This window comes from Sinohyriopsis cumingii, chromosome 5 (assembly GCF_028554795.1).
Source record: "Sinohyriopsis cumingii isolate HCF-2022 chromosome 5, ASM2855479v2, whole genome shotgun sequence".
Lineage (NCBI taxonomy): Eukaryota > Metazoa > Mollusca > Bivalvia > Unionida > Unionidae > Sinohyriopsis > Sinohyriopsis cumingii.
Genome location: NC_142965.1, coordinates 134,389,045 through 134,416,177, shown reverse-complemented (window position 1 = coordinate 134,416,177; position 27,133 = coordinate 134,389,045). Strand labels below are relative to the sequence as shown.

The window sequence follows — 27,133 nt, the reverse complement described above, 5'->3', positions numbered from 1 at the left end:
TTGAATTTCATAGAACTTTAATTAGCAGATATCATGAAAAATGTGTTACAGGTTTTTTTCAATACATCGAAAAGTAAAATAATGTGGGTCTAAATTTTACCTCTACTGTATGCGTGCTGCATAATTTCGATTTACGTCCGAGAACAACTTTAATTGTATCCCTTAAAAACGAATACAGTCTTTACCTGAATACAAAACCTTTAAAATCTATTTTATTATTGACATCTATGTTGAAAAGAGTGTCTAAAAACTCGATTAAAAGTTGAATACTAATCCCGTGAAACTTGGCCACGTGCATTTCCAGATCAGATCAATTTTCAATATCTTGCCTTTGTAATCTTTTTCAAAATTGTATACCAAGTGTGAAGTTGAAAACATTTAATAATTTCCGATGCCTTGTTTGTTTCCGATCCAAAAGAATTTTCAACAACACTTAATAGTTAATAATCTGGACAGGCATATTATTTCCATGTCGGCGCCGGGCGTATGGAATAACAGGTTCTGGGTGATTCTGTAGACCTTCCTCGTTTCTTCTTCTTTCCCTGTAGGCATTAGTATATGGAGAATCATCACAGCGTGGACTGTCGCCAGCTGCGCTACCTGGAAGAAAGATGCATACATACATACATACATACATACATAGATACATACATGCACGCACGCACGCACGCACGCATGCATGCATGCGTACGTACGTACGTACGTACGTATGATACTCATTTAATTTCCTTTCTGTTGCTGCCACTCAACACTTGTGTGTTCGTTAGTCCTTTCAAGACTGGACAAAAGTTAAAAACACAGCTGTTCGGAATATTATTAGAGTACAAGGAACGGAGATCAACATAATCTGCACATTGAATTCAGATGAGATACAAGGTGGGATAGAAGAACTTTCTTGTACATTAATTTTTTACATGAATGGGAGGTTAGATCCAAGGCGGTATTCTTAAACTCGTAACAGCCAAGCGTCGGTGTCCTCAACAGAAACTTTGCAATAGCAGTTTTGAGAAATGATGGGAATTCCCCGGATGAGAGAGAAGTATTGATAACATCGGTTAGTGAAGGCAATACTGAACCTAAACACTCAACCAGCAGTGATGTCGGAATCGGATCGAATTCACATTACAAGTTTCACAAATCAAAATAAAATTAAACAAATGTGGATGCTGTAATGAAGTTCAATTTAATAATTGTCATAAAGAAAATACGTATGGGTTATACTAAACTGCGATCATACGGACAACAGCTAGCAATTGTCGTAAAGGAAAGACGAATGGGGTATACTTGAATGCGATCATATGGACAACAGCTAGCAATTGTCGTAAAGGAAGACGTATACTTGAATGCGATCATATGGACAACAGCTAGCAATTGTCGTAAAGAAAGACGTATACTTGAATGCGATCGTATCGACTTCTGCACAACTAAACATATATGGCTTTCAACCAGAGAGTTTAATTCTCCTTTCTTTTAGATATAGGATTCACATATAGGATTGTTGCTTTAATCAAGATCTTCATTTCTATTCCGGAAAATACTTGCAAATCGAACTGAATGGATCGTTCGTGTAAAATTGCAAAAGTGTGTTTTCACTGGGGCAGGAGGAGGGTTGTTAACCAGTTTGCGTCATTATAATCGTTAATTAATTTAAATTACAGCGAAAAAGATCACTCCAGCTTAGTTTCGTTTGATTTTCTTGACTTACGAGATTAAACAAGAACTTAGTAAACGAAAGCTGAAGTATATTTTCTTTCAGTTGACAACATATGCAGTACTTGAGTTGCGGTAGAAGACCTGTAAGGAAACATCGTATGCTTGTGTGGCTTATCAAAAATGGGGCTGTCGGGGGGGGGGGGGGGGGTAAGACACTGGGTAGTTTTCAAAAATGTCCTAATCAGTAAGATAATATAAGCCCCCATAAGTCCTGAGGGTAAGACCGTTTTTATGTATATTTGAATTTATTTATATTTAATTTAATTTAATTGCTTGTTTGTTATTTTTTTTAAATTAATTCTATTAGATGCTATTGTAATGTAACTTTGCTTACTGGATTCGATATTGTCCAGAATAGAATTCAGTTCTAACTGATCTTTTTTTCATTTTTGACGTAAACAACTTTATAGAGACATTGAATCTAATGCTGACCTAATTCCTGACCTTGATTCAGAAACAGTGGCAGTTCTGGTAAACAAACCTTTTTTTAAAAACAATTATTCTTTCCCCGAGAAAGAACCATTGATTTTAGTTAAGGCCATACTGGGAGTACGTGATGTTAGGCATGCTAAAAGCTTTTTTATTTTATTTTTTTTATTATTGTTTTTTCTCGAAAGATGACCATGTGACCCTCATCCGGGCATCTGTTTTGCGTTGTAGTTAGACTTTTTCTGATGTTTTGAGAAAGAATAGTCATTCGTACCTTAACACTTGAGACGTGCAGGTATTTTATGTTGTGTTCACTTCGGGCTAACTATTTTATTTTCTACAAATTATTTGGATTTCAAGTAATTGTTTTCCCTGGAAATACTAGTGTTCTAAATTAATTCTTGGACAAGGACATTTATCCAAATTTATACAGAATTAAAAAACTGGAATATTTTCTGTGATTCAACAAAATACTGTTGACACTGCAGAACTTCACAGGTTACAATCCACGTCATCGTCTTCCATTTTGGATTTCATCGGGATTCGAACTCAGTTTAATTTAGGAAGTTTTTGATAATAGAACTTCTACTTTTTATCTCCTGAATTAATTTTGGATTTGATTCGTAAAACAGTAAGTTATTTTTCTCATTTTTACCTTATTTTTCTATGGAAATAAATTATTTGTTAAATTTTACAAAGCTTGTTGTTTTTCGCTCTTTTCTTGTACGTTTTGTAAGAGCCTAAACACGTAACACCGTCTCGTCTGACAGGTTTTGGATTCTTGTCTTCAAACGGGCGCATACAACAATCAATGACTATACATACATACATACATACATACATACATACATACATACATACATACATACATACCATACGTACATGCGATTCTTACAATCAAAATCTACCTAGACCTCATCATTGTTAAACTACGTGAAATCTTAGTAAAGTCTAATAAATACAAATTAAACGAATACATCTGCTGAAATGACGTTGGGAGATTCCTGATCAAATGTGGTCATTATCTTGTCATGTGAGGACATACAATGCAAAGGATTGATAAAATTGTCTACAAAATCTGACCGAAATACAATCGCTCCAAAAATTTCAACTAGCAGAAATCTAAGTGTGGACAAATGAGCTGATTGTCGTCAGAAAGACGTTATTATTTCGTCTAGCCTTACATCTTTCTTGACTCTTATAATCCTTGTCTTTGTTTTTTAATTCAGTACCTTTTTCTATTTCTTTTCTTTTCCTCTACTAGAAATGCCATTTCGATACTAAAATTAAAATGTACTTACCATATTTCGCTTGATTCGGCAAGAGGGTATTCACGATGATGTTGAAGTGATCGAACACACCTATTTCAAAATCACTGTATCGATTCTTGAGTCGGTGAATTTTCTTGATATTCATGTGGTCTTTGTTCAGGTCTAGCTGGCACGCTTTAAAGGCAACAGGAGTCTTGGCAGTATATTCCATTGTATCCATCAAACTGCCTACCTTTGCTTCCACCTTGATTCTATCCACCTGTAAGACTTCATCTATCAGGTACATGATTCTGTTGCTAATACGTGTATCCTCTGCAATGGAAGTTTTTACTAATTAATTAATTAATTAATGGGTTGTCGTTTTATTTAGTTCGTAGAACTCTAGATGGTACTAAGTTTCAATTTCGTTAACTTAGTAGTACTTTTTCGACAATCACAATTTCAAATAACTGAATTCTTACATCGTATACTCCAACATTCAATTACGTTAAGCTTTCGTAAAATAGCCTGATGTTATGAGAACATTTGATGTTGGTAAAATGTTAAAAGAATAAATCGCAAGGTTTCGTTTTGAAACAGCTAAGGTCACTAGACGCAAGAATTTTATTAGTATTCAATTCATTGTTTAAATTCAAAATATTTATTTACCAAAAAGAGGATTACACATATGGCTTACCATAGTTTCCCAAGTCTACACAAGAGTTTTTATCTGGCATCTCAGATAATGCCAAGATTTCATGACCATTAATTGACACTTTGATGTATTTGCAATGTCTTGGGTCCTGGTAAAGAATCTCCACTTCATAGTCAGGATCGCTATTTTTGATCTTGGTAGACAGAATCCTGGGCTCAGTGAACGATGGGATGAAGTCCCAAAAGTTTCCTGCCAAGATCCCTTTAGGCCGACGGAAAGTTAAGATCTTTTTCCAACTCAGCTCTTCCTGTAATATTACATATCCAGCTCCGCATTGCCCGTGACTGGGACCCACGTACGGGAGCGCAATCCAGTTTCGCTCATCGAAGTCTTCTGTTAATAATAATAATAATAATAATATTAACAACAACAACAATGACAGTCGTGCATGGACGTGTAAAACCAGTTCGCGTAGTTAATCCGAGAAACCCTGTGTACACGGCCTTTTATGGAACTGGGCTTGTTCATGATTATTCGATAGTGCACCAAAATCAGTCAACACCTTATCATCACGCGCTGCACCCATCGCTAACATTTTTTGATGCTAGTTGTAAGGTCTCACTGGATAGTTTCGTATTTTGACAACCCCCTCATTTTTAAGGTAGAAGGCATGAACCTAATTATCACAAGCCTAGCATTTATAAATTCACACATAAGCTAAATCTATAATGTGGTTCAGATTTACTTTGAGTTAGGCTTGGAAATAGGTTGTCTTGTTGGTGACTGCCTGTCACAGTTAGATTTGCATTGGAGATCAAATGCGTAACTTGGGCTGCAAATGAGCTGTTGGCTTGGCTTACGTATTTATGTGTGTCTGCTACAGAGGTAAATATCTAAAAATCTAGATGGTTGAGGGGTGATGAAAAGTATGCTAATCTGTTATAGTACTAGTGAACTTTATTCATGCATAAGGCACATACTGATTCTTTTAGCTGCCTTGTCACAGAAAAATATTCAAAATAGCTATTTCTTGTCAAAAATGAATGTAAAATTTAGGGGTTGGTGGCAGTGTTGGTTCAGTATAAAAACCATCAGTTGCATCAGGAATTAACCTGATTACTGCAGTCAAAATCTCACATGTATGCTTTCTACAAAAATCATTAGTTTGTTTTTATTTGTATCTTCAGTGTAAAATTATTCTCATTTTTCTGTAATTGGTCATCGTCGGATGAAAATTCACCAGATAAACTGTCCAGTGAGACCTTAAGAACCTTTGTCATTTTTTCAGTCTTGTCAAATGTGATTCACTGTGCCATAAATCATATCCTTATTACCTCCATATCTTGAATCTGACATAGTTAGGTATTCCAAACATACACTTCCTATAGATTTGATTGCACTTAATCATAGTAGAAGAAGGGACTTAACTCAACAGTTTTAGTGCTACCAGGTATTGCTCCTGATCCATTCTCCTAATGAACAACAAAAACCTTATAAGTTTCAATCAAGGTGGTTTAATTGAAGTATTTCACATACTTATTCAGTTTATCAACATTTTCAGTATAAACTTAGTATATTTTCCTAATTTTATGATGATTGCCTTAATTTAATGCTCTTACATCCATATCTACTCATGATGTAATGTTTCAATACATATATTTCATCTTATTTACAGAAATTTAAGTTATAATGACCTGTATATAAGAAGTTCAGGGTTTTATTTTCTTGTCGGCCTCAAGGTGTATGGGAGCACACCTGCCGAAGTGATATTGCTAACAGCAGGACAACATCAACAATTTATTGGGAGTCAGACATGCCAATTGTTGTGGAGCTTTCACAGGAACAAATATATCTGCACCAGTTTCATTGAAGTTTTTGGTGAGTTATATTAAATGGATGTCCCTTTTTTACATTGTGTTTTTTCTCCTCCCCTTTTTTTACTTTGCATGATTTTCTATTTGCTTTAGATTCAGTTCTATGCAGGTGACAATCACTAGCAAAACACACTTCTAAATAGCAGCAACTTCAACAACATTATGTGCCGGCCAGTATGAAAATGATTTAGAGGTGTCCTTCTCAGTGTTCTTAAAATACATTATCCATGCATATTGTTTTATCAACAGATGGGATAAATATGGGTATAAAATTTCATTGTTTAAGTTTCCCAACTGATGTGGTTCAGTTTACAAAGATTGGTCCATACATTTGATGTTACCTGATGAGTTGCCTCCCTTAAGTCCACCTTGGACTTCTCTATTCTAGAATAGATTTGACCTTCTTCATGAAATCAGTGAGAGAGTTCTGGTCAGTTTATATATGCCGTGCATCGTTATTATTCTTTCAAGTACTTGGCATGTACATTCTGCAGCCATTGTACAAGAAATTCAGCTTGGCTTCTTTTACATCTTTTATTCACTACTATTTCAGATTGCATGAAGAGTTGTATTATTTGTGCTCTCAGATATCTCTGATATCACCAGGCACTAACAAGACAGGGTGTATTAGCTATGAAAAATGATGAAACTGACATATTATAAAGAAATTGTATGTTTCAGAGGGAAAAGTAACACATGAAGTATGAAGCTGTCTCATAGCTGTTGCTCTGTTTGATAGCTTTTGGTCATCGATAAATTCAGTAAATCATAGGAAACAAACAATTTTGAATTTCAAACTTTTGAAGGTTGCGTTTTATTTAGAATTGGTCAAAGTTTTGAAAATAAGAAGATTTTCCCTTAATCAGACTGCTATTTGAATTCTTAAGGTCTCACTGGATAGTTTCGTATTTTGACAACCCCCTCATTTTTATGGTAGAAGGCATGAACCTAATTATCACAAGCCTAGCATTTATAAATTCACACATAAGCTAAATCTATAATGTGGTTCAGATTTACTTTGAGTTAGGCTTGGAAATAGGTTGGCTTGTTGGTGACTGCCTGTCACAGTTAGATTTGCATTGGAGATCAAATGCGTAACTTGGGCTGCAAATGAGCTGTCGACTTGGCTTACGTATTTATGTGTGTCTGCTACAGAGGTAAATATCTAAAAATCTAGATGGTTGAGGGGTGATGAAACGTATGTTAATTTGTTATAGTACTAGTGAACTTTATTCATGCATAAGGCACATACTGATTCTTTTAGCTGCCTTGTCACAGAAAAATATTCAAAATAGCTATTTCTTGTCAAAAATGAATGTAAAATTTAGGGGTTGGTGGCAGTGTTGGTTCAGTATAAAAACCACCAGTTGCATCAGGAATTAACCTGATTACTGCAGTCAAAATCTCACATGTATGCTTTCTACAAAAATCATTAGTTTGTTTTTATTTGTATCTTCAGTGTAAAATTATTCTCATTTTTCTGTAATTGGTCATCGTCGGATGAAAATTCACCAGATAAACTGTCCAGTGAGGCCTAAATAGTGTTAAAAGTGCCGCTGTGAATTGATTGAATCAACTGGGCTCGCAGGCGGCTAAGATGCTTCGAGATCGAATCAGACGAAAATTACTTTCAAAAACAGTTCCAGTTACATCGCCATCGATGGTGGCACCAAATATTCAACGCAGTATTTGTATATAGACACCGAGGCCAATCATTGAGTCGTAAAATAGGTACGGATGAGAGACTGAGGGAGAAAATGGCCAGAAAGAAACATACACAATTGTGGGCAGGCAGCCAAATATGAAGTATATCTTTCTTTACGATCTGCCACACTTTCGCCTAACTTTTGGCGCTTTTTTTATCCTTGTTCCACATTTCGTGATATCAATAATAATTATAATAATAATAATAATAATAAAAACAACAGCAACAACTTTATTTTCTGAGGATAAAACATTTGGCTCGGAATCAATCAACCGATCTTATGCAGTCCCCAATAATAGAATATTAAACTATCAATGCAACATATGCTGAAAAATATAACTCTACAAAGTCGGACACTTCACATTTTGGTTGTTTGTATTGGTTTCGCTTCATTTTTCAGTACATGGTAGGGTATACATGGAAACCAGCATATTAGATGGAGAACCCCAGAAGAACCACTGACCCATGCGAAGCTACTGGCAAGCTTTCTCACATACCCATGTCGGCTGATCCGAGACTTGAACCCACGTGAACAAAAGAGAGATGTCAATGATCTGTAAAGGCGAGAGTCTTAGAGCACTCGGCCACCAGGGGCTACGATACGCGCTCACATACATACATACATACATATATATATATATATATATATATATATATATATATATATATATATATATATATATATATATATATATATATATATATATATATATATATATATATATATATATATTTAGGGGGAGAAGAGAGAGGGGGGCCTGAAGGAAGAGAATTACAAATATACACCAAACAGAGAGGACAGTCATATCGTTGTGCCCTACAGGAGAATGCTTGGCAACATAAATATAATTTCTGAATACGAAAAAATTATATCATAAAAACGATCGTACTGTAATTGAGAAAAGAGATATTCATAAAGTGTACAAAAATATCCCACCTTTCGACTCGAAATGCATATGAAAATGATTTCTAAATGTCAACATGAAGACCCACTCCGCGACCTTCTTTAACCTGTAACCCAGAAAATCATATTTACTATGTATCTTTTAGAATCATACAAATAAATACATTATTTAAAGGGGGCCCCGAGTGGCCGAGTGGTCTAACGCGCTCACCGTTCCGGATCACTGCCATCTCACCTCTGCCTGCGTGGGTTCGAGTCCAAGGCTCGGCTAGCGTGGGTACGTGGGAAAGCCTGCCAGTAGCTTCTCGTGGGTCGGTGGTTCTTCCCTGGGTTTTCCAGGGTTCTTCCACCGCCAGTTATGCTGGCCGCCATGTATAGCCTATCTTGTGCTGAAAAATGGCGTTAAACCGGAGAACAACAACAACAACATTATTTAAAAGATGGAAATGTATACCTTAAAACAATTCTGCACCTTAATCCAAGTTCCAATTTTGCACGAAGTTGTCCCATACGTACAAAATGGTCTGCTACCCAACATGTCAACTTGACGCTAGAACGAGATTCTTAAGAAATTCCCGGGCGTATAGTCTGTTTCTAAATTCTTTAGTAATTTTTTTCCGATAAACAATACACTGCAAACACATTACATACTATTCATTATCGTTTCTCTTCCACATAATAGCTTATTTTTTTATAAAATGTTGAACTTTACTAAATTTTTTTACAAGATCGGTTTAGTTTGCTTAATATCTCTTGCCATTTATTGGCATTGTTACATTGAATTTTGTGAAACTAGCTATAAACCTGACCTAATTACTACACTAAACTGCTGACAGAAACAGCCCAAAGTAATGTATTTCATTTCTATAGCTGGATGGATAAACATTACATCTTTTCAAAGCTGTGCGCAAAATAGGCCGACATATCGCGAGTCGTGAAATCACGGGGGTGGTATCACATGTGTCCAAAATTAATATTATATTAAACAGAATATTCTGGTGACAATTGCCTCTTTTCAAATGGTAAGCATTGCAGTGTTTTATTTTCGTCAATCGGTCGAATTCGGTATGCGTTTTGCTTCAATATTGGAGATGGAAACCTTAGGTGCGCAGAAATGCCCGACATCATTATACTCGTTAGATATTTGGTAATAAGAGTCTAAGTAAAGTGCCCGACGGTTTCGTGATCCAGATGGAGAGGTGACAACGCTGATATTCCCGAAATACAAAGGAAAATCGACGATTATTGATCTACTAAGAGAATAAATTACACAACCGAATCTTTCTATCAAAACAATAAAATCTACAGCACACACTCGGTAGTCTACAGGACTCACGGTACTAATTCAGTTCCCATAGTAAACATATGCCAACCCCATGATATTAAAAATTCAATAACTTAAACTTTTTGATTGCTCATGATCAAACCTTTATTTATCAGTATATGTGAAACCTGGATGTCAGCTTCTGTGTAGATGAGGAAAGGATATGAACCGCGGCATTTTCTGGACCTGCTTGTGTTTGAAACATGTGCTTTCAATTCCGCAAAAAAAAAGTCAGGTGCTAATTTTAGTAATGAGTGTTCCAAACTCAAGGCTGTTAATGGACTGAAATTCCATCAATAAAAGAATGTCTTTATAATTTTTTTTCACTTACAACTAGGATAAGTGTTCCCTTTCACTTACAACTAGGATAAGGGTTCCTTTTCCAATAATATAACTTGCATTATTAACCAAGCCTGGTCAGCCAAACCCATATATACTCTATTTTAGGTTCACCTATTTCCAGGCTGGTTCATATTTTTCCACATCATTAGTACCGTGTGTCCTACAATTTCCTGTTCTTAATTTACGATACTAAAGTTTGACTTAATACCAGTATAGGCATGTACTCAATAAAACTAATTTAGAGGACGTCAGTCACATTGTAAATACTAAATTTGTATATTTCTTCCTTGAAAAAGACGTCGGGGAATTTTTGCATATTAGTCATAAGGTATTAATATTTTGCAGAGATTGTAGTCTACAATACGGGTCAGATTATTACGTTTCGCTCACTTATGCTATATTATAGAATTATAGAATAACCAATTATTATGTTAGGTCAGGTTGGGTTGGGTTAGTTTAGGTTATGTTAGGTTAGGTTACGTAAGGGAAAGTAAGGTAAAGTAAGGTAAGTTAGGGTAAGGTTAGGTGATATGATGTGATGAGATGTGATGTGATGTTTTATGTCATTATATGTTATTCTATATTATGATATAATGTTTTGTTGTGTTGTAATGTTCCAGGTTGTGTTATGTTAAGCATGTTTGACATACATGTTTGCACTTGGAAAGTGACAACAGAAAAAGTCCTCTCTGTTTCACGAATCAAGCAGAAAGTCGACTCACCATTTCAAAACAACAGTATTTGAATTAGGACTCTGTATGCTTTCTTGCATGTAATCTACGTGTTTCCCCTGATCATGGAATCTTGTAAACCATGTATTTCCCCTGGTCAATGGAATCTTGTAAACTATTGTTTTGCATAGTTAATTTAATTGTTTGTTTGTTAGTTTAAAAGAAAATAATTATTCCATTACATGTTATTGTAATGTAACATTGTATTCTGGACTTGATCTTGTCCAAAACTGAATTCATTTCTGCTTGATCTGATTTATTTTTTATTTCATTTATGTAAACAACTAATAATATCTTCATTATTCTCTACGTGTATGAGCTTATTATTCAGGTACACAAGAAGGACTAAATATGTTGATCAGGGTTTTGGCGATTCCTAAGTGAATTTTATAGGCTATTGTGTTATAAATAAAAAAGGCTCATTAGATCATTCTAGAAGGTTATTTTCCATTAGGTAATGGTTGTTTTTAGAAAATGCTGAGACCTGCGGTCAAGCAGAGAACTATATTATCCTGTTACTGTGAGGATTTTGCCAGTCGTGCTTTAACATCTAGCACTTTAAGTTGTATTATGTTGTGACCAGTTTGGGCTGAAATTTATTTTCCTTATATTATTGAATTCAACTGATTAATTTGTCTGGAAATACAAAAGTGCTCTGACAAAATTCTTGGATAAAAACATTCATTGTGAATTTATACTGAATTCAATCTTGGAATAATATGAATTGATTCAACAAGAGACTGTTGACACATCAGCACTTCGCATGCCATAACAGACACGTCATCGCCTTCAATTTTGGATCTCTTCGGAAAACTTGAACTGAATTTTAATCAGGACTTTTTATTACTAGGACTTGTGTCTTTAATTCTTGGATTATTTTGGGGTTTAATTCGCAATAACGTAGTTCCTTTCTCTCATTTTTTCGCTTTGTATTCTAGGGAAATAAATTATTTGTTAAATTATACAAAGCTTGATGCCTTCACTCTTTTCTGTTACTTATTTTAAGAGCATATACTCGTAACAACTATATATTTGCCAATGTTATTGGAATCGTACTTGTAAACTATACAATTCCCCTGGTCAGTTAAATCTTATTTGTGAACTATGTATTTCCCCTGGTGGGTGGAATCTTATTTGTGAACTATGTATTTCCCCTGGTCGTTGGAATCTTAGTTGTAAACTATGTATTTCCCCTGGTCGTTGGAATCTTAGTTGTAAACTATGTATTTCCCCTGGTGGGTGGAATTTTATTTGTGAACTATGTATTTCCCCTGGTGGGTGGAATCTTAGTTGTAAACTATGTATTTCCCCTGGTGGGTGGAATTTTATTTGTGAACTATGTATTTCCCCTGGTCGTTGGAATCTTAGTTGTAAACTATGTATTTCCCCTGGTGGGTGGAATTTTATTTGTGAACTATGTATTTCCCCTGGTCGTTGGAATCTTAGTTGTAAACTATGTATTTCCCCTGGTGGGTGGAATTTTATTTGTAAACTATGTATTTCCCCTGGTGGGTGGAATCTTATTTGTGAACTATGTATTTCCCCTGGTGGGTGGAATCTTATTTGTGAACTATGTATTTCCCCTGGTGGGTGGAATCTTATTTGTGAACTATGTATTTCCCCTGGTGGGTGGAATCTTATTTGTGAACTATGTATTTACCCTGGTCGTTGGAATCTTAGTTGTAAACTATGTATTTCCCCTGGTAGGTGGAATTTTATTTGTAAACTATGTATTTACCCTGGTCGGTGAAATCTTTGCAAGCTATGTATTTCCAGTGGTCAGTGGAATCCCTCCTTGGAGCTAATGTTTTCAGTTGTAAATGCACCAATTTTAAATAAATTTATTTTTAACATTATTGTACAGTCACTTGTGCTTTTTCATTAGTTCAAACCCGGTTAATTTTAGAAATGAAAAGTACAGTCGGATGAAAAATGCCTCATGAATAATGGAATAAGTTCGGAGAGAGAGACAGACAGACAGACAGACAGACAGACTATGGAAACGACAGTCAGATGTACGGACGGTCGTTGTACATGAGATACATACTTAACAACAAAGAGACAACGTCCTTCCTGACGATCTTCCATGCCGCTTTTGCATCAGATATGTTCAGTTTCCTCAAATTGCGGCGCTTTTCAACTTTTTCCCGCATTTGTGAGATCCTGAATAAATTGAACGCTTATTATCCTACTGATGAACACACCGCTTTTGTCAGGAAGTCAAGAAAGTAGCTTAGCTACTATGACGTCGTCAGTTGTACGTCATATATTTGTTCCTCGAAATGACGTCAGAGATGTCTTGCCTTATATTGTATGTATAAAAATGGTAATAGTTTTGTTAATAGGGGACCCGAGTGGCCGAGTGGTCTAAAGCGCTCTCCGTTACGGATCAATGCCATCTCTGTCTGCGTGGGTTCGGCCAATGTGGGTATGTGAGAAAGTAGCTTCTCGTGGGTGGGTGGTTCTTTCCGGGGTTTTTCCTCCACCATTAATACTGGCCGCCATGTATATATAGCCTATCGTGTGCTGGAATAAATGGCGTTAAACCCTACAACAACAACAACTAGGTGATAATACAGTGGAAAACAGCTTTACAATGAACACCATTATTTAGCACGAGGACAAGCCTACAATTAAAAATGTTACACGCGAGTCCAAACAAAAGTGCCTCAGACATGATCTCATTGCTGAGTTTTATAACACTTTAAAAAAAATATCCGTTCTTCAGGAACAACTCAAGTTTTCTGCCCACTAGGGGCATCTTGTAACCAAAGTACTAGACCTAAAAATGGGAGGAAAAATATAATTAAAAAAATCGAGGTATGGTGGAAAGTGGGGGGGGATAATATTTTCTTGAAACTATCCAGAAACAGAGTGTAATAAGCTGCAAGCTATCCCGAGTGTAAAGCTAGCGATGTGGCTTCACTGTACAGCAGAAGAATGACGATGAACTTGATGATTTTCCAGAGGAAGCAAAGATTTTTTCAAACATCAATTTATGCTGTGCTTAGAATGTAATGTCACCATACACAAGAAATAAGATCACTGATATGTATATATCTTGATATAGACCAACATTAATTCTTGTGAGGGAGCTACAAAAGTTCATCCATGCCTTGACGAAAGTTATTTATAGCCTCAGTGAATCATATGCAAATTCACAAAAACCATGAAAATACACTATGGATATGTATTATATATAATGCAGGAAAATATTTATATATAGATATATAGATATATATATATATATATATATATATATATATATATATATCATAACTTGGGGTTAGCAGACAGAGAAAAAAACTTTCAAAGTGTGGAATACACGACTAATTATAATTATGCAAGTTAGATTAAGATGCATACAGTCAGAGCGAGAGACAACATTGCCATCGCCACCTGGAAGATTAAAACTCTGGCGCAAATAGGAAGACTCCAAGAGTTGACACATGAGCTGGAACACTACACATGGCACATTCTGGGACTCTGTGAAGTTAGATGGAAATCCCTAGGAGAACACCAAACCGAAGATGGGCATATATTATACTGTAGTGGAGAGTGTGACAAGTCCATAAATGGAGTAGGCTTCCTTGTAAACAAAGCCATCAAGGGATCTGTACTTGAATGCTGCCCCATATCTAGCAGAATCATTTCCATTCGTCTGAAAGCATCTCCCTTTAACATCACAATTATCCAAGTCTATGCTCCAACTACCGATCATAATGATGAAGAAATAGAGGAGTTTTACAACAAACTACAGGGTATTCTAAACATGGTCAGTAAGAAAGATATCCTCATTGTCCAAGGAGACTGGAATGCCAAAGTTGGCAAAGATGCTCTAAAAGACTGGACCTTCTTGCAAAGAGCTTACCAATGAAAGAGGGTGACGGTTGCTCGAGTTCGCAAGCTACAACAACTTGGTACTAGCCAACACCCTGGAACAACATAAAGCTTCACGATGCTGGACATGGCACTCACCAAAATGAACCCATCACAACCAGATCGACTACATACTGGTTCAAAACCGTTACCGATCTGGCATCAATAGAGCAAAAACAAGGACATTCCCAGGTGCTGATGTTGGGAGTGATCACGACCTCGTGATTATGAACTTCCGAGTGAGGCTGAAGAAAATTAACAAGCCAAAGAACATCAGGCTCAATTTCAACCTTGAACAACTGAAGGACCCTAACATCTGCAAGTCATTCCAAGCCACAATTGGAGGAAAATTTGCTCCACTCCATGTGATGGATGGTGATGTCAATGAGATGACAGACACCTTCAACACAGTCATGACAGCAACTGCCAAGGACATCATTGGCCTCCATCGACCGAAGAAAAAACCCTGGGTTACAGAAGAGATTCTGAAGTTGTGTGATGCCCGAAGAGAACTAAAAAACACCAGACACACAACAGGGGCATTGAAGTACCGAGAAATAAACAAGAATATCAGAAAAAAACTTGAGCAAAGCAAAAGAAAATTGGATTGGACAAAAGTGCACAGAAATGGAGAACAGTCTGATAAAGAATAACAGCAAAAAGGCATTCCAAATTGTGAAAGACCTCACCAGACAGAAACAACCAAGAGTCAGTACCATTCAAGACAAAAATGGAAAATGCCTCACAGAAGCGAGTGACATTGTAGAAAGATGGACTGAGTATTGCAAAGAACTCTACAACCATCAGTCCACAGGAGACCCAGAGGTGCTTGAAGTTCCAAACTCCTCAAATGATGATGACTTCCCCATTCTCAAAGAAGAGGTGGAGTCAGCAATAAAAGCACTGAAGAATGGGAAGGCAGCTGGAGTAGACAACATCCCAGCTGAACTTATCAAGAATAGGGGAGAATCAGTGAAAGTGCTACTAACAAAAATCTGCAACAAGATCTGGCAGACAGGTGAATGGCCAACACAATGGACCCAGTCCCTGATTATAACACTTCCCATAAGAGGCAATCTCCAGCTGTGCCAAAATTACAGAACTATCAGTTTGATCAGCCATGCTAGTAAGGTAATGCTGAAGATCATCTTGAACAGACTGAAACCACAAACAGAAGAAATAATCGCTGAAGAACAGGCCGGGTTCCAGAGTGGAAGAAGCACAAAAGAACAAATATTCAATCTCAGGGTTCTGTGCGAAAAGTACTCGTAACATCAACAAGACATCTATCATGTGTTCATAGATTTCAAAAAGGCCTTTGACAGAGTGTGGCATGAGACATTGTGGGCCACAATGAAGAAGTATAACATGGGTCAAAAGTTAACCAATACCATCAAGCAGCTGTACGCCATGGCTACCAGTGCAGTAATTGCCCAAGGTGCTGTGGGGGACTGGTTCCAGACAACAGTGGGAGTGCGTCAAGGCTGTCTCCTGTCACCCACGCTTTTCAACATCTACTTAGAGCGCATCATGAGCGAAGCCCTGGAAAACCACTGTGGGACAGTCAGCATTGGAGGGCGTAACATCACCAACCTCCGCTTTGCAGACGACATTGATGGGCTGGCAGGCAGTGAAGACGAGCTAGCCACCCTAGTGAAGAACCTGGATGAAACATCTTCCAGATTTGACATGGAGATAAGTGCTGAGAAGACAAAACTGATTACAAATAGTGGCAAATAAATCTCAGCCAAGATTAAAGTCAGAGGACATGAACTGGAAACAGTGAGCCAGTTCAATTATCTTGGTTCCATAATCACTGAAGAATCAAGAGCAGAAATTTTGTCAAGAGCAGCACAAACAATGGCAGCTATGTCAAAGCTAAGACCCATCTGGAGAGACAAGAATATCTGCCTGAAAACTAAAATTAGACTATTGCAAGCTCTAGTCATCTCAGTTTTTTTGTACTCATGTGAGGCATGGACCCTGACAGCAGAATTACAACAAAGAATCCAGTCACTTGAAATGAGATGCTACAGAACCATCCTTGGCATCTCTTACATGGACCACATCACAAATGAAGAAGTGCGTAACACCATCAGGCGCGAAGTAGGCCAATATGAGGACCTCCTCACCACTGTCAAAAAGAGAAAGCTGAAATGGTATGGCCATGTCACTAGAGCCAACAGTCTATCCACAACAGTCCTGCAGGGCAGCATCCAGGGTGGCAGAAGGAGAGGTAGACAGAGAAAAAAGTGGACTGACAACATCACAGAATGGACCAGGAAACGTTTTGCGGAGACACAGGCATTGGCACATGATCGAGACAAGTGGAGGGAACTGGTCAGATGTTCAGCAGCACAGTGCCTCAACCACACTAGATCATGAGACTGATGATGATGATGATGATGAAGTTAGAATCAACCAGTTGCACACATAAAATGAGACGTGAAGCAGATGTCAATTGTTTAATATGTATTCAGCATTTTGGCATCTAAAAAAACTACTTAAAAATATTTAAGTATTTTAAGTTATATAAATCAAACGAATAAATCACTACTTGATATGTAAATACCAAAAGCTTAAGATAAAAAATCACAATACCTCTTCAAACTAGATAAAAATTAAGGATGAATAAACAAACCTTTAACATAATCATGATTATATTAGATATTTATCCAAATGAATTATACATGAGAGAAACTACATCAAGAACCTAAAATAACAAAAAGATGTTGCCATGTTAATATTTCAACATGGTAGTTCTCGTGACCACAAAGATGAAAGGTACTATTGTGCTGGAAAAACAAAACTGGAAGATTTGTCATCACAGATAAACAGACATGGCATGAGAAAATACTTTTGTAGAAAAGCTTGAAAGTTTGCAATAAACCACAAAAATTATCAAACAAAACTGAATATGCAATTAGTAACATATATAGCTTTATATATATATATATATATATATATATATATATATAGCCTTCAGAGGACTCTGCTGTATCATGTTGCTTATTGTAATACTAAAATTACCCTTGTACCAACAAGTGAAATTGATACGCAATACAGCTAATCATGAATAATACAAAATAAAACACACCCAAAACATTCCATCATGGTTTTGCTTGCACCTCAAACCAGTCCAAAAGAGATATAAACCAGCAATTTACAAGGATACAGACTGTACTAAGGTTGTTGCTGTTGTTTTTCAGCACAAAATTGAACATACATGGTGGCCAGTGTAACTGGTGGAGGAAGAACCTTGGAAAACCCCGGGAAGAATCACAAACCCATGAGAAGCTACTAGCAAGCTTTCTTACGTACCCACATTAGCCAAGCCAGAGACTTGAACCCACAGTACAGAGGTGAGATGGCAGTGATCCTGAAAGGTGAGTGCTTTAGACCACTCTGCCACTTGGGGCCCCGACTGTTATGAGGTATTTTACAATGTATAAAACTATAAAATCAGTGTATGAAGAATGGGAAATTGCAAAATTAGTGTATGAAGAATTAGGACCAAAAACCAAAAAACCTATGGTTTTCACATATAAAGATGAAAAGCACTCTGATTGAATAAATATATATCATATTGGCTAATAGAACTTACCCAAATCTGTATGTACATATGATGATTGTTTGCCAGTGATTTGGATTTTTAACATAACAATTTTCAGTCATATCACCACAATGTCTGCAGTGTGGCAGTTTATAGTTATGTCTAGCACTGGGGCATAATGCCGCAGACACGCAGCATCATGTCCCACCCAGTCACATTATCCTGACACCAGGCAGACCAGTCCTAACACTAACCTCTAAATGCTGAGTGCCAAGCGAGACAGCTGCTAGTACTATTTTTGTAAGTCTTTGGTATGTCTCGGGTTTCGAACCCATGACCTCCCACATCCAAGGCAGATGCTCTAACCACTTAGGCCACTGGAACGGTCCATATAATGATTAAAGACGAAGGTTGTGTCTATGATCACTTCACTGACAAGCATAGAGGTCCAGCACATAAAGAATGCAATCTGAAATACATATATCCAAAATACAATGCAATGTCCCTTCATAACTTTTTGGAAACAGTAGGAACTTGTCTATCAGACATATGCTTAAAAATTATAAAGATTAAATGGTAAAAATTGTCAGCAAATGACAAGAAATATATTTTATTCATTAAGATTTTACAGTTGGCAAATTTGTAAAGGAGAAAGAAAAAAAGCTGAAAAGAAAATAAGGCTTTTAGACAGCATTGATTTATGAGGTAATCAACAGAACAAATTGCAAAGAACCATAATAATGACAAATTTATAAAAACCCTGAAACAGTTTATGAATATGACATTTAAGTATCTGCAAAAAGATGTTTACTCAAATAAATACATGTACACAGAAAGTTTTTACATGTTTAATAAAAAAGTCAAACAAACTTTTTAAGAGTCTAAATGACCTGAACATATGCAGTGATGATTTATTAGTATGTACATAATGTCATACAACATTTTAACTTGAAAACACTTGATGAAAAAGATACATTGATGCCATGTTGCATTTTTGAGGAATTTATGAATATATGAATGAAAATATGCAAACTTGACCCTGCTAATTATCAAAGTCTTGCTTGATTAGGACATTATAGCATATCATTGAAGATATTATGTACAGAAATTACATAGTTGACAGACTATGACAAGGTGTATGTTGGGGTGACAAATGTTTTCATCATCTGTGGTTCTTCATTTCCCCAGCTGATTAAATTAATTGTAATGAACATTTTAACATGTAGTAAATGGCATTGTTTAGACTGAACATCTTAAAAACTATTTAAAAAATTTAAAACCTTTAAACATATCTGATAGCAAAGCAAAAGGAGCTACTATCTATTAGGTATTCAGTTCATTTGAAAATTTGACATGATCGGAGTTTACTAATCAGAATTGTATTTCTTAATTTATTCATTAATCTAATTCTTAAATTATGTCATTAATTTGTGTGTTTAATTGCATCATAGCATCAATGTATCTTTGAAAATCAGCAGTTATTTAAAAAAAAAAATTCATCTGGCAAATACCCTATGAAAATAAACATGTATTCAATAGTTTTCCAATTTCCAAACCTCATGTTGATATCTGTGTTTTGCCTTTATTAAAACATGTGTCTGATAGAGATAAAACAGACATACAGACAGTCTAATAGGTATATTAAAATTAAAAAATTGGAATTTAATCAAAACCTAGACAAAACAGTTTAGTCCATAACATTTTTATTTCTTTCCAGCTTCAATAATTGCATCTATCAGATCCCCCTTTGTCTTCCTAAGTGCTTTAATTGCCTCATTTCTCTCAAGTCCAAGTTGCTGCATCATAACACCAACATCACGTTTGTCTAGACCCTCGTCACTTGCTGCCATTTCCCCAACTGCCTGTAACACTGCCCGCTCCTCTACTGCCTCACCTATACACTCCACACTCAGCAGTTTGCCCTTGTGAATAACCTTTAATTTTTCTAGCGGAATCTTCAATTCATGTGATAAAACTTTATAAATTTCACTTCCTGTCCATGACTTCTGGATATAAATTTTATGTTTAACTTTGTTATATTTTACAAATATTTGGCAGTGTGGTTGGTTAGGGTCAAGTTCAGGGACATCCGTACACTCTTCATCACGGAAAAGGTATGTCCGAACAGTCACTTCTTCACAAGTTCTTATGGCACTTATGTCCTTTTCTCGACTTTCAGTGCCTGGTTTGAACGCCAGATTAAAATTAACCAGTGGTGTGTGTCTATAATCTTCATCAACAACTGAGTAATTCTGCTCCTCTTCTGCTTGATCTATACAAAGTAAAAAAATTGTTTGGTTGTTAGAACAAAGTCAAACCTTCATTCAGAACACTAGGGATAAATATAATATTCCTTAGACAGATAAGAATATGCATGTAACGAGTGGCCAAGTGGTCTAAAGTGTTCACCATTACGGATCAATGTCATCTCACCTCTCTGTGTGCGTTCGACTCTCGGGTTCAGCCTATGTGGGTATGTTCGAAAGCTTCCCAGTAGCTTCTTGTGGGTTGGTGGTTCTTTCTGGGGTTTTCCCGGGTTCTTCCTCCACCATTAATACTGTCCACCATGTATAGCCTAGCTTGTGCTGAAAAATGGCGTCAAACCCCAAAACAACAACAGCATGTAATGAATTTCATGTATCCCATACAAAACAAAACACAGATATTAACAAAAATGAATATAGAAAGGCAGAGATACCTTCATGGATGCTGCCATTATATGATATTATCAATATGACAGTTCATGGCAACCAAATCACAGTACGAATCTCTAAGAGAGTATTGTCTATGAAAATGTACACAAAGATTCTTGGGCAGTCCCTTTACACTACAAATGATTACAACTGGCAAACATAATATCATTACATATGGAAATATAGATGTTACCACAGATCTAAAAGTCCCTGGCTATGCAAAGGGACCTACCATTTACTTTGGATGAAAAGGGGCCTGGGATTTTCTTTTGGGTTGGAATATTTCTGTCTTCTTTTACACTTACGAACATTTAATTTTTTCAAATAATGTAATGGATATAATTGGAGGGGTGGGGTTTAAAGTAAGAGCCATGTATTTTAAAAAAAATACAAGACCTCGCCCCCACCCCAACAAAACCTAAGTGCTTGGCTATTAATGGATGGGAATATTTGAGCTAAGATCAAATGTGAAGATGTTTTTAAAATTTTCAGCTGAGTTGCCACCTCTGAAGCTTTTCTATTTTGAATACTAGGTGGTACCAATCATAACTCGAAAAATGTTATCTTTAAAAAAAAAGGCAATAACGTTAGGCAGGCTGCCCCTTAAACCTACACTGAATAGGACACTGTATAAGCTTTAATTCCATGTCATATCATAATCTTTTTCCAGGCAAAAACTTATGGTTACCACGTTTTTCTTTTCTTTTGAAAGCTTCTCCAATAAAATGCTTCAAGTCTGAATAAATGGTCTATTGTGCTTCTTTAATTAATGCTTTTAGTCTGACAAGATGGTCTATTGTACTACTGTAACAAATGCTTTCAGTCTGACAAGATGGTCTATTGTACTACTCTAACAAATGCTTTCTGTCTGACAAGGCTGTTTACCGTACTACTCTAATACATGCTTCTAGTCTGACAAGAATCTATTGTACTACTCTAACACATGCTTCTAGTCTGACAAGACAGCCTATTGTACTAATATAATACATGCTTCTAGTTTGACAAGATGGTCTATTGTACTAATCTAATAAATGCTTCTAGTCTGACAAGACTGTCTATTGTACTACTCTAATATATGCTTCAAGTCTGACAAGACGGTCTATTGTACTACTCTAATACATGCTACTAGTCTGACAAGATGATCTATTCTACTTCTGTAATAAATGCTTTTAGACTGAATAAATGGTGGTAGTTGTACTTCTCTAGCATATGAATCCACAATGAAGGTCTGTTAGTTGTTTTGGACTTGAGATTGTAAAGAAATCATGTAACACCTACATTAACTTTGATATTTGTTTGAATTTCATCACAATTGGACATGTACCATGTAATAACTACCTTACATTTGATGTTTGTTTTAATTCATACTAGCAATTATGCATATCTTGCCTAGAAAATGTTAATCCAATTACCATCAGTGAAAATGCTGTGGTCATCTTTTCCAAAGTCCTGAACCTTTCTGTGTTGTAGATGTTTTTCTGGTTGACTATTAGATCCATCAACACTCTGTCTACATTCTGTTCTATGTGAAGGCCAGTCTTGGATCTGACAGTCTCTGCAACTAAAGTCAAGAAATCCTTTACTGTCAATTCAATCGCTAGATATAAGAGACTATGTCGAAATCTGAGGTGCCATAAAATCTTATAACACCCTTTACTGTCTTGGACTTTTGTCTTGATGTAATCAATTTTGTTCTATATTGATCAAATTCTTTAACTGAATTGCAGACAAAAATATCTGAAAACAAATGATGCATTAAGTCAAATAGAGCATCAGCATTATTTCTTGATAGCGTATCAATTTAAATCTGGAAAACTGAAATAAATTCTTCAAAACAGACAATAATAAAATGAGAATTGAGAGAAATTTATCTCTCTTAGTGTTATGTATATATTTAATTTACATTGTGTGCTTGACTTTTGTCTGCGACTGAGGTTCATGAAGTTTAGCATGCCTGTTTTTAATGATTGAAAGTTGTAAACAAGATGTTTACTAGAATTTGAGTTAAAACCTAACCTTGTTTACAAGTTAGTGAAATTTTCCATTGGAATGATTAATTTTCCAGAAAATTCTACTGTATCATAGATCAAGTGGGTATGTGTATAAATATGGAGTTGATAAATAATTCATTCCTGTTTTCAAGATCAGTCTGAGGATTACATTTTTTATCAGAATTTACAGTTGTGTTCATATATAGTTCAAGGGGAATTATTTATTTAAATTATTCATTCGAATTTGTAAGTGCTCATTGACTTTGGATTAATAAAATATTTTTGTAATTATCGAGAACTCATTCAAAAACATTCTAGACTGCATCACTGTGGTAAATCATGGCATTCATGACTACTGGCATTCAGAACATTTTATACTTTTAGACCTGTGATAGGACCTTTAGGATTATTTGGGATTTAACTCACATTACTGAATTGACTATTAAACTTTCTCCCTAAGAAATAAATTTCTGCTGATTTTAATAAACATGTTGGCTTCAATTTTTTCTGCTACAGTAACAAAGTTTAAAACCTTGAGTCATAACACTTTGAACCAATTTTACCTCCAGTGAAAAACTTCCTTTTAATTAAAGAAGAATGTGTGTTTAGATATAACAAACACAAAACAATGTGAAAGCTTTGTAAATTGTTTAAAGCTATATGACGCCAACAATTAATTTTAACATTCGTCCTGCAAAATTATCAACACTATATTTAAGGTTTAAAATCGAGCATTTTCACTTCACTCAAAAAATTAAGCAGTCACTTCACTCAACCAAATTTAGCATTGTCACCTCACTCAACAAAATTTAGCAGTGTCACATCACTCAAATTTTTTTTAGCATTTTTACTTCACTCAACAAAATTTAGCATTGTCACTTCACTCAACAAAATTTAGCATTGTCACTTTACTTACCAAAAATAAGCATTTTCACTTCACTCAATAAAATTTAACGTTAAAAATATATATCAAGCAGAACTCGTGTTATTCCACGTAAACCATTTTGCTCTGGTTAGTCTTTTGACACCAAATCAATTGAAATAAAACAACCCACTAATAAAGTTTGATGAAAGTATGTGCAACAGAACTCACATTACTGATTAGAAACTATTTTCTCAGTGATCTTGACCGCTAGCCCTTTGCCCCCAAATCCGGCAGGTTCTTTGTCATCTGTTGGACAACACGTCTTCAAAGTTTGGTGATGGCAACCTCTCATGCCATTTTTGGTACCTCGAGGGTTGAGGGGTCTAAGTATGTTATATTGTTAGACCCCTCAGCCCTGTATTCACTAACGAAGACTCCTAATTTTTTTTGTAACAATCCCCTGTGCCATAAGTCACTCTCTCAAAAGTACATAATAACTGTAGTCCTACCTCTAAGACCCGATGCTGATATTTATGTTGTTGGCGTCAGGGTCTTACAGCCTAACTAAAGGCGCTGTGTAGTGTGTTTTGATGTCGACTAACATCGTTACGAAATTAAAATTTTCAGGAATATTTCACACAACTGACAACTAAAATAATGACGCTTTTCTACAAAGTAAAGTTATAATGTTTTAGTCAGACTTTACTTACTATGATGCCTTTTCTCTAATAAATTCAAATTCTCACAAAAGAAATGGACCCGTTTTCAAGTTTCTTTGGCCTACTTTTCAGTTGGCTGGAAAGCGATGAAAGCCGAGAATGCCAAAATCGGATAAAGTGGAAACATTAATTTTTAACGAAACGAATAAAAATATATTATGCCTATTGGAACTGTATGCAACGGTTCGTTTCGTTCAAGAAACATATCCCAAACATCAACCTACTTGAACTTACTTCAGCATACTTCGACTACCGTCGCATTGCAACAAATTCAAATGTATGTCAACGTAACATGAAAATGCATCAATTTGCTAGTGTCATAATTTCATTCCACCAGGATAAAGACAGCACAGTAAGTTTATTAATTACACATAAATTAGTATAAAAATGTCGATATAGGCTGCCAAATGTGTGAGATGTTCCTGAAACTTTGATTACTCATTCCAATGTCAATGACATCGGAACACACTATACAAGGCCGTTATTTGGATCGTAAGACATAGCACCTTAACAAAATCAAAATGTGCTATGTCTTACATGTAGGACTAATAATAACTGGTGAGCGGCCCCATACTTGTCATTGTCATACGGTCTAACTGCTTTTTCTTGGATCTCAATCTCAGATAAAAGTTGTAATGTAATAATCTCTCAACGTGCTCATGCGCGTGGAAACAATACTATATAAAGAAATAGATGAATCCGGGTCAAAACAGCTTTACGAACCACTAAGCATGCAAAATAAACGGATGTAATCAACTAAACCTTCGTTAATGTACCTTAGCACCGGTCAAATTAAGCGTACACTTTGAGAATGCATTTTTCAATTCCTGGCAAAGCATCTATTTGTTGCCTCACCAGTAATAAGCATGTTTACATCTCGTGCATCGTTTCATGACCTTCATCTGAGTTCCGCATCTTTTACAATTAATAAATGGGTCATCCATTTCGTTACAGCGTTGCTAGTACAACTCTTTGGGACCTATCATTTTATAAAGGGAGGATGTTATATATATTTTACTGAATATAGAAAAATCAACCACCACCAGCCAAACTCATTGAGACAAAGGTTTTATTTGTAAACATAATAGTAAATTCCTTAGGTAAATTAATAAGTAAAATAATCCTCTTTTTAAATTTTAAAGATAGCTAAACGATTGCTCCCTATGGGGAGATTACTCTTATAGATTGTCATTTCTTCCTCCACTAGTAACGTTATTATCTTACAATATACACAACAGTCGTAAACATCAATAATAACAATGCAGGTGATGCTGATACAATAATCAATTTCCAAACACATGACTAAATGAGCATCAAAGACTAATTTGCCCTTCACTTATATTCGTCTAAAAAGTTTAAGCTTTGTTTCTACACATTCTCGTGTAACATTGATGACATCTTGACAAGTTTAACACAAAGTACGAAAATCAGCATTGATTTAGATCAATTCATGATAACGCTAAGTTAGGGGTGTCAAATGGTCAACAGAAGATTATATCCCCAAAGACAGTTGCTTCAGATAAAATGCCAGTATTATTCTTGAAAGAGAAAGACGTCTACCATCAACCTATAGACTAAAGATGTAATGTTAAATTCCCATTACACCTTATATTGGTACCACAATCAGTGAAGTACGTGCAAATATACTGAGTTTTTACCAGCACATAAAAATACTAAAGCTATACAAACACATAAAAATACACCGAGTTTATACAAGCACATTAAAATATACTGAGATTATACATGTACACGAGCACACTCAAGTTGTACAAGCACATAAAACAGAGAAGTTATGCAAACGCATAAAAATACACTGTTATGCAATATACAAGCAGATAAAAGCAAACATTTCAACTGAGGTTACACAAGTACATAAAAACAAAAGCGCATACATGATTATTATTTTTAAAAAAACAAATTTCTCTTATAAATATGCTTTGATCTATATCCGTAAAACTTAGTAGCTGACAACCACATATTTGTCTCCACCTCCCCGAAAACAATTCTACGGGAACCCCTGGTCGTGACGACGTTTTTGAGGTTCTCGGAAGTTCTCCAGGATTTGTTGGAGGGTGGCAATACTTATCACATTGGGGAAACGGGGTCTGATTATCAGAAATATATATATATATATATATATATATATATATATATATATATATATATATATATATATATATATGTTTTAGAGTAGCGGCCAAAATAGGTTGGGAAATACTGTGTACACAGGCGCAATATTCTTCCTCGGTAGTTGATGTCCTTCAAACGAATTTGCACCGAATATTGTTTCAAATTGAAATTGAAGTTGACATCATGTAGTGGACTTACGTAAGGCCTTTATCAATGGCAGTTAATGGCATTAATTATGTAGTTCTTCACAAAAAGCTAACTTTCATTTTATTAATGTTTTACCATTTTCATGAAAGTAACTTTCTTCATGAGAAAACTGTCTTTCTTGAAGAATATTTGTCTAGCCAGTACTGCCAAATATTAATGACAAGGTTTA

The 27,133-nt window shown here is 35.7% G+C and overlaps 2 protein-coding genes across 2 annotated transcripts; both read right to left on the bottom strand.

Annotated features, from left to right (window-relative positions):
- Positions 1-13,152, bottom strand: LOC149800280 (uncharacterized). The gene is made up of 4 exons (XM_089957211.1): positions 12,975-13,152; positions 4,090-4,440; positions 3,444-3,725; positions 1-600 (listed from the first exon to the last, which is right to left on the bottom strand). Exons 1-4 carry the CDS (start codon positions 13,078-13,080, stop codon positions 434-436), a joined length of 906 nt encoding a protein of 301 aa, XP_089813337.1. The 5' UTR covers positions 13,081-13,152; the 3' UTR covers positions 1-433.
- A 5,801-nt stretch (positions 13,153-18,953) lies between these two features.
- Positions 18,954-25,630, bottom strand: LOC149800279 (uncharacterized). The gene is made up of 3 exons (XM_089959868.1): positions 25,483-25,630; positions 22,465-22,613; positions 18,954-20,631 (listed from the first exon to the last, which is right to left on the bottom strand). Exons 1-3 carry the CDS (start codon positions 25,569-25,571, stop codon positions 20,063-20,065), a joined length of 807 nt encoding a protein of 268 aa, XP_089815994.1. The 5' UTR covers positions 25,572-25,630; the 3' UTR covers positions 18,954-20,062.
- Between the last annotated feature and the right edge of the window lie 1,503 nt (positions 25,631-27,133).